This window comes from Glycine soja, chromosome 10 (assembly GCF_004193775.1).
Source record: "Glycine soja cultivar W05 chromosome 10, ASM419377v2, whole genome shotgun sequence".
In the NCBI taxonomy this organism is placed as follows: Eukaryota; Viridiplantae; Streptophyta; class Magnoliopsida; order Fabales; family Fabaceae; genus Glycine; species Glycine soja.
The window spans coordinates 32102228-32111347 of NC_041011.1; the positions used below are offsets into that span (position 1 = coordinate 32102228).

General features: G+C 37.0%; 1 protein-coding gene across 1 annotated transcript; it reads right to left on the reverse strand.

Moving 5' to 3' along the window:
* Positions 1-536: 536 nt before the first annotated feature.
* On the reverse strand, positions 537-8568 carry LOC114369410 (nuclear pore complex protein NUP1-like). Its single transcript, XM_028326641.1, has 9 exons — positions 8177-8568; positions 6874-6920; positions 6153-6271; positions 5560-5767; positions 5143-5442; positions 4981-5067; positions 4172-4873; positions 3193-3827; positions 537-2592 (listed from the first exon to the last, which is right to left on the reverse strand). Exons 1-9 carry the CDS (start codon positions 8421-8423, stop codon positions 1050-1052), a joined length of 3888 nt encoding a protein of 1295 aa, XP_028182442.1. The 5' UTR covers positions 8424-8568; the 3' UTR covers positions 537-1049.
* Positions 8569-9120: the final 552 nt, after the last annotated feature.

Genomic DNA, 9120 nt, shown 5'->3' on the forward strand with positions numbered 1-9120 from the left:
TTTTAGACTCCCTGTATGACTCTAATAATAGGTGGGTGTTGGACTCTTAAGTAAACTTAGGACATTACTACGTACACCTAGCAAAATTACTAATACACCCAATAATTGTGCATTGGATAATCCATAAGTCTCATAGGGAGACACTTTAACCAACTCAGTTAATTAGTCAATTATGTTATAAAATAATTAATGTTGTTATATATAATACTAAAATTTATAATATATATTTAATAAGCATATAAATTTAAATAATAAAGTTTATGACAATTAATTTTAATATAATAATATATTGGATGCACCAACCATTTTGCTAGATACACGTAACAACGTCCTATAATTCCAGTCCTATAATTCCAATCTGTATCAGTTTTACAAAAATTCCAATCCGTATCAGTTTTACAAAAAGACAAAATAAGAAAATCGTATAATTGCTGGGTGTACATAGCAACTCCTTAAACTTATCGCTGTTTGCAACCTAGAGTTAATTTTAAACAAACAAGGCACCAAAATTTGACAAATGAATGCCACCATCTATCGAATAGCCCAAAAAATCCACCTCATTTTGTAAGTGACCAAACAAAACTTGACGCTAAAATAAGCGGGGAAGAAAAAGGCCTACCAGCTAATAATCACAGATTGCTCACTAGAATTGTAAGTTATTTGACAACCAGCTAAGCCATTCATGCCTATTTCTGGCTATGATACAAGTAACGAGAATACAGGGATTTTGTGAACATAACTGACCAAATCCTTTGATCTATTACTATATGACCTAAAACCATTACAAGTACAGCAGATTATGTTCAACCATATCATACTATTATTACAAAATTGTGAAAAATTATGCCTTGCACTCTATAAGAAGCAAGACAAATGAGACTGACAACCTTGCATCTGATTATGTGTGCTTTCAATAGCGTCGTCCAGATCCCTCCTAACTGGACACAAACTCAGGAATCACTCACCTTTAGAGTTTATTAATTTGTAGCAATAATGAAGTGCAGCCTGCAGCAGCAACAGAAATAACCATTTTCATAAACAAAATAGGCTTACTTCTTCCGCGATCTATTATGCCTAACTTTAATATATTTTCGACCAGACTTGTCATCCCCACCAGTGCCCAATGAGAAACTCCCTCCAGCATTAAACTCAAGACTGCCAGAAGCCTGAAATGGAGATGGATTCTGTGGAGGAGCAATGTTCTGTTGTCCTGCGAACTGGAAAGGACTCGCTCCTGTTGAAGCTGATGCTCCAAATGCAAAATTTGATTGAAGTGGGGCAGGTTGTTGACCAAATATGGGAGTTGCGGGTGGAGTTGCGGGTGGAGTTGCTTGAACTGTGTCCTCGGCCATACTGTCCTCCATGCTCATCTGATCATTATTAACAGGAGCTGGAGCTGAACCACCAAACGTGAAGCCAGGACTAGGACTAGAACTTCCAAAAGCAGGCTGTGTGTTGGTAGTAGCTGTAGCAGAAGTGAATGAAAACTGAGGAGTTGATGCAACAGCAGATGATCCAAACATCATGGGGGAACTGGAAGAAGTAACAGAAGATGTGGATGTTCCTCCAAAGGAAAACCCAGGAGTAGATGAAGACAATGAACTAAAAGAAGAACCAAAAGAAAACCCAGAGGAAGGTGAAGATGATGAACTAAAGGAAGAACCCAATGGAGACTTGCTGGGCTGCCAACTTGAAAGCCCAAACACAGAAGAACTTGTGCCACCACTGGAGCTAACAGGGTTGGCTTCTGAGGAAGCAGCAGGGGTACTTTTCCCAGAAGTTGTACCCGCATTGAAAATGTTTGTGGCAGAACTTGAAGAAGAAAACAATGAACTCCCTGAAGAAAAAGCTGCACTCCCAGTCAACCCAGACAATGGGGCTGATGCAGATGAACCAAATGCCACTGACTGACTCTCAGATGAAGTGGCAAAACCACTAGTACCAGATCCACTTGTAGTGCCAAAGACAGAACCCAGAGACTGGCTATTTCCAGTTGTCATTGCTGGGGTACTAAACCCAAAAATGCCACTCCCTGTGCTTCCAATTGCAGCAGAAGAGCTTCCAAACATGCCAATCCCTGTGCCACTCTTGTTTTCCAGTGGTTCTGAGCCAGAAGATGACACAGGTAAACTTGTTGGTGCTGAAGGGGTAGATCCAAATTTGAAAAATGAAGTTGTGGGAGATGAAGATGAGACTTGGGTGGAGGAACTGCTATTGCTGGCGGCAACTACAGCAGGGGTGCTAGTTGTCATGCCCATGCTAGTGGAGGCTACATATGCACTAACACTGCTGTTGCTTGCTGCAAGAGATGAGCTACTGAATATATTCTGACCTGTAAAATTGTTTGTCAGAGGGGGAAATGGAGAGGAAAATGTAGGGCTTGAAGCAGCAGGTCCATTATTTTGATTTGAATTGTTGCCAAAGGTAAATAAATTTGCAGGCGATGTCAACGATGGCATCGATGCCACAGAAGAAACAGCTGGTTCAGATAACCGAGCAGAGAAACCAGCTATTATATTAGTCTTAGCACCAGCATTGTCTGAATCAAGAGCTTTTGGCATTGAATCAACAGCACCAGGAACAGTAGTTGAGCTGCAAAGGAAGAGGGCATTTAGTAAATTGATCATTGTAGCACTTCACCATACATGATGTAACATGCCCCCATATCTCTTTCCAATTTCGCTTCAACATTGAATCAAGTAAGAACATAAAGCACAGAAATCAAAATCAATTTGCAAGAAGTAGACACGGAAAAAACAATTCAAAATTCACTTTAAAAATGAGACTATACAGTATACCACCAAAGTTCAAGATATCAGAAAAACATGGCATGATAAATTTGGTGAATCTTCGACCCTCAGACCTAATGCAAAAATGCCTCTTTTAAATCAATTGATACCAGAACAATAACAAGGGAAGAATGAAATGTATTAAATGAACATATAAGCTATTACAGCAAACACAGTGAATGGTAGAAGTTATCTGTGATAAAAAAAAAAAAAAAAAAAAAAAGATATACTCCAAATGAGATTTACAAATTGAGACAGATTATTTTTATTACTGACAAAAAGTAAACAGAGGCAGAACTGAGAACAGACACATTCTAACTAAACGATAAAAGAACCTAATCAACCTATAGTAAAGACTTACTTTTGAGAGAGTTTCAAAGAAAGCAAAAATTACATAACTAACCTGATTGAGCTTATCGGCTTTGAGTCAGAAGAGCCAAATTTAAAAACAGCAGATTCACCAACAGATGAAGAGAAAGTAACAGGTACTTGTAAAACATTGCCACCATTTTTGTTGAACCCAGAATTAACCAAAGGAGCATCAGCACCTGGCTCTTTTGATAATGGAACCTTCTCCAAACCAAATAGTGGACCTGACTTGGTAGAGTATTTTGACGGAGCATCAGCAGCCGTCAGCTCCATTGATGGAACAACTTTATTCCCAAAGTTAAATAGGGGAGGATTAGCAACTGATCCATTAGGTGTAGTAGATTTGTTAAAGCCTAAACTTGTGTTAGAAGCTTCTGAAATTGGCTTAAAAATAGGATCAGAGACAGATGAAGTTATAGAGGTTGGTACATCAACCTTCTTTTCAACTTTGGACCCATCAGCTGTCCTAACTTGAGGTTTACCATCTATTGTAAAACTTTTGGATGGCATTAGCACAGATGAACATGGGGGCTTCTCCAGTACAGCTGTTCCAATAGCAGAGGTAGTTTTATCAGCCACAGCAGTGGAGACGGTTGTTTCTTTCCCAGAAGTAGAGAAAGGAGACACAGCTCCATTAGGATGGGCATCATCATCCAGCTCCAAATAATCCTTTACAAGAGATAGAGTAACAAAAACAGCAGTGAATAATCATGATCACAGAATGAATCATTTTTTTTCATTTGAAAAGTTAATCACTTTTGTCTGTCAAATCAAAATCAAAAGTATCTAAGTAAAAAATTCCTGACAACTGCCTCAATCATCAATATTTGGGAGCTAAATGAAAGAAACAGGTCACTATGAACAACAAGATTAATAGTACCAGCTCTGTCAGGCTGTCAGCTAAGATATAAGAAAATAATTAATATGAAATCACATTAAATTTACAAATACTTAAAATCAGGATAACTAAATAAAACCATCACACAGAAAACAATTAAAGTAAAATTACAAACCTCGGGTGCACTCATATGGAATGCCCTCTTCTTTTGTGGAGGATGAGAAACAGGTTTTGTTCCAGAGGAATCTCCAGATTTAAAAATAGATATATCTTGCTTCTTTGGGGCTGTAGTATTTGCATCGACAGAAACTAATACATCAGTAGGAGCAACAAATTTCGACGGACCACTCTCAGTTTCATCTATCTTCGATTTTAACTTTTGAGCACCAGCAGACAAATTTCCATGTGAGCCATCCAATCCATTATCCCGTATGTTATCCAGGAATTTTGATGAATCTACTGTCTCCATACTTCGAAGAGCCTGTCCTCGTAACATGGATGACGACATCTTTGTTGGAGATTTTTCTTTAGGGGAAACCAACTTATCAAGATGCAGAAGTATTTTTGAGGCCATCTCACTGGATTTTGAGGGTAAAGGAGGAATGTTGGAACTAGGCATGGTATCATCTACATTTTCTGCAGACAGATTTGTATGCCTATGCTTAGCTTCACCCAACAGATTAGGCTTCTGCATGGAAGATGAAGGTTGCTGAGCAGCATCAATGCCAACTCTACTCCTATCTATAGCTAGAGCATTTCCCAAATGAGGTAAGGTAAGGCTTTTAGCAGATAGAAGATTAGACTTGTGACGGATTCGGCGTATTGGACCAAAGGATCCTATATCATTACCTAATAGAGAACTTCCACGTTTTAATACCTGAAAAAAAGGGGAGGGAAAAAGGAAAACCCACTAAAATATCTCTCAAAGAGAACTATAAAATATAAACTAAAAATTATGGGACTTGTAATCACAAGTATTTGTACCCCTTGCTTGGATCCAGAAAGCATATCATGATCAATCGCATGGCGAGCTGAAGATGACGGCTCACCTTCAACAGCCACCCCAGCACCCTGTAAGAGAGACCATATGTAAATTTCAACACTAGAAACATCATGATAAAAAATATCATTCAGTAAATGGCAAACCTTGAGCATAGAGCCTGGATAAACTCTTGCATATGGTGTTCGAGCCATACTATATATCGCTGATCTGCCATGAGACCTTGGGGTCACTAAACCATTTTCATGAACCCTAGTAAGGGTAGTAGCCTTTGGCACAATTGACTTAATAGGAGATTTCTGAGCAACGTGTTGATTTTTTAGTAGAAATGGATCCTCCCTGGGAGAACTTCGCAAGCCTAACATTGATGGCGATAACTTTGAAGGCCTGCTACCCATGTAAGCCTTGGCAAGCTCCGCAGGGGAAGCAACATCGTCAACAGAAACCTATAGACATTATGCATACATGTCAAATGGATTATGGAAGGTAATTAATAATTTCACAAATACAACCAAACATGCAAACATATATATGAAAGATAAGTATCAAGAAAATGGTCATACAGTGGAGGTAGTCTTAGTAACATATGGGGTTGAAACAAGCTGGTTTTCAATCCCATTTTCTGGTCCTGGAGTTTTGGGATATTCTCCCTTTTGTTCACAAGGAAAAACTGGATCTGATGGAACCACTTCTGTGCTCATCCCTTCTTCTGCAACAGATGAACCCACAGTTCTTGAACGCATAAGTTCTGTCAAATGCTCTATCTCTGATCTGTGGAATAATAAAGACTTGTCACATGCAGAATCAACAAAACACTTGTCCCAAAAGGAATGCTGTCTAAGAATACAGAATGACATGAATTTAAAATGGACAATGGAAGAAGCAAATTGCAAGTTTCAAAAATAAATTATACAGGAAGTTCAAATTACACAACAACGACCATCAAGCACTATGAATGAAGTAGGCCCGGCTATATGGATCAAGCAACAACTTTGGCTCTATTAGGAACCAGAAGATTTTACCATCTTTCACCAATCCCCATCATAAAGATACAACTAAGTTATATGCTGCCGGCAAACTACCAAACACAGACCAACCAACCCAATACCAAAATCAGTGATGCCACATAAAGTCATGCACATCATTCAAAGGATACCTGGTGAAAGTCTTCTGCTTTAATAGTTTCTCAAGTTCAGTTAATCCATCTCCACCAGAACAGTTAATTTGGACACTAGTTTCACCTACTACTTGCTTGCCAGAGGATTCATTTGCAATCTGTTCCTCCTCAAATAGCAAACAAAAAAATGACAATCACAATCACAATATAATAATAATAATAACAGAAATCAATATCAATAAACTTGGCATAACAGAGGAGAATCAAAATACTAGTAACAACCTTAATCAACAAGGAGTGAAGTTATCCAACCAAACCAACAGATAAAGTTTAAGAATCTCCAGTGGAAATATCCATTTTGTCAGAACTTTACAATGAATACCATTGTCTTGAAAGGCACATTTAAAATTAGTCCTTTGAAAAAAAAAATCATTGAACTGTTTCAGAGCTTTCAATGATGATTTGTCAATAAAAACTATTTTTTATTTAGTATATCAAGTTATCAACTATCAAGAGAGAAAAGTAAAGCTTCATTAATACTCAACCTTCATAACTGCATAATTTTAAGTTGTAATTTAATAATGGAACCAAAGTATTATAAGTAGCGCAACGAAAGCATAAATGATACACAATTTAATTTTAAAATAAAACATATGCATGGTCATCACACCCATAATACTATTCCTAAGGAACTGATAAAAAAATACTATTCTTGAGGAGATGCAAACACAAATAAGATATGTTAAGCATGCATACTTACAATCAGAGCTGTTTCCTGGTGATGGTCCCTCACTTCCTGTACTGCTTCTGTGCCAAAAAAACACCATAAAGTAAAAACATGGAATATTGTGCCTTAAAATATCACAGAACAACAAACAAATATAAAGGAAATTAAAAAAAAAAAAACAGAAAATTCACATTACAACTAACAACAGTCACAGACTATTACCACATTTTGTATTGTACACAGAAAAATAAGGAAAACAGCAAGTTGAGATAAAATTTCCACAGCCATTATTGGTTCCCATTTACACTGTCCTACTCTCAGCTTCAAAATAGATATGCAAGCCAAAAACTTAATTGCTGATAAACAATACCGTTTAAGTTCACAAATTATACCATGCTAATCGTGCTCTCATAGATTTTGTTTACAAACTAATATCGTCACATAAGACCTAGGAATAGGTAGGAAACCACTGAGGCACCGACTGAATCAACAACTTTACATCCAATCCACATTTTTTACTTCTCATTGTGCACCAACCTGAAGTCAAGCCAAGCCAAGTCTGTTCATTGATGTAGAACAGTCTAAAAAACCGCACACACTCTTCTCAAGAAAACAATCATTTCCAACAAACCAGAAAAATGAACTCACCTCGTGCTCCATTCTAACATCCAAAGTAAATTTATGTGTTTCCCACTTTCCTTTGATGTAGAACAGTCTAAAAAACCGTACACACACTCTTCTCAAGAAAACAATCATTTCCAACAAACCAGAAAAATGAACTCACCTAGTGCTCCATCCTAACATCCAAAGTAAATTTATGTGTTTCCCACTTTCCCTTGCCCATTCATCTCCCTGTTCCATATGTTATCCTCACTGAGATCCGATCTATCCTTTCACCCACATCATCAAAAACGCCAAGCTCAATTTAATATTGCATTTACGTTAAATTTAATTACAGTACCCTCTAATTACGAAGCCGAAACACGTACAAGACATAACACGAGTCTCTTTATTTACTATCAGAACATACATACATAATAGTATCATACCTCAGCAAAACTCTCAACCTTTCAGAAACATGCATAACATAACACACCCCGCAGCACAGCAATTAAAATTCAATTAGTTCCGAAACGCACACACAATAACAATAATTATCCAAATGCCGCCTTAATTGCTTTCAAAATTAAACACATTGACATTATTAATTATCAGCAACAACACCGTAAGAAATTATATTCACAAAATTTAAAAACTAAAACCTAAAATTACAAAGTAGCCTCTTCCAATTAAAATGAATCGAAAAAAAAATAGAGAGAGAGAGAGAGAGAGAAACCTTGTGGTGGAGGAAGGCGCTTGCGGAAAACGGAGGCGAAGAGTTTGTTAGCGCTGGAAGCGATGAGCCTCTGCGCGGGATCGACGAGCTTCGAGAACCAACCGTTGCTTTGGTTAGGGTTTCGCAGCGCTGTCGGTGGGCGATCGTACGGCGTCGTTTGGCTTCTGCGGAACGGTCGTTTTCGGAACTTGCCGAAACCGCCGCCGCCGCCGCCTTCGTAAGGGTTCTCTTCACGTGCCGGTGCCATGAGAGAGAGAAAAGAAACAGAGGGACAGAGAGAGAGAGAGAGAGAAACACAGAGAAAGAACTTCGAATTCGAGAGAAAGAGGAAGTTGAGAGCGAGCGAAATTAGGGTTTTAATCGCAGAGAGAAAGCGGAAGAGATAGAAAATGAAAATAAATAATAAAATAAAATAAAGAGAAATAGAAGGGGTAAATAAATAAATAAAGGATAACTCATTCTTCTCCCTGAAAAAGTGTGAAGTGACAAATTGGTTGGAAACTTAGTTTTCTCAAATTTTGTACTTAAATTTAATAATATTGCGGATAATTTAATAATTATTTGATATAAATGTTATAATTTAATATCAAATTAATGTTTAAAAATATAATTTATCATTAAATTAATTTTTAAATATTATAATTTAATAATTAAATGATGTCATAAGTAAAATTAATTTATCGCAGATTTTATAGATATTATTTAAATTTGTGATCTTTTAGAATTAATTTTTAAGGATCTCATTTCTTTTAATAATGAAAATGGTATTTACTCATAAATAAACAACTGTTGTTCCGGAATAATATTGAAACAAGGTAGTAACGGATATCCCATGAGAGGGAAAGAGAATCTCACTGACTACTTTAGTATTTTTACTTTTTCTCTCTCTCCATTTCTTATTCTTTTAGTTAATTTTAGTGTGTTTATTTTTACATTTTAAACGT

Excerpts from the sequence above, each read along its gene's own strand:
- LOC114369410 (XM_028326641.1), bottom strand. The coding sequence starts at position 8,423 with ATGGCACCGGCACGTGAAGAGAACCCTTACGAAGGCGGCGGCGGCGGC. Across the intron at positions 3,828-4,171 it reads TCCATATGAGTGCACCCGAG|GATTATTTGGAGCTGGATGA; the intron begins GTTTGTAATTTT and ends TCTCTTGTAAAG. Across the intron at positions 2,593-3,192 it reads AAGCCGATAAGCTCAATCAG|CTCAACTACTGTTCCTGGTG; the intron begins GTTAGTTATGTA and ends CTTCCTTTGCAG.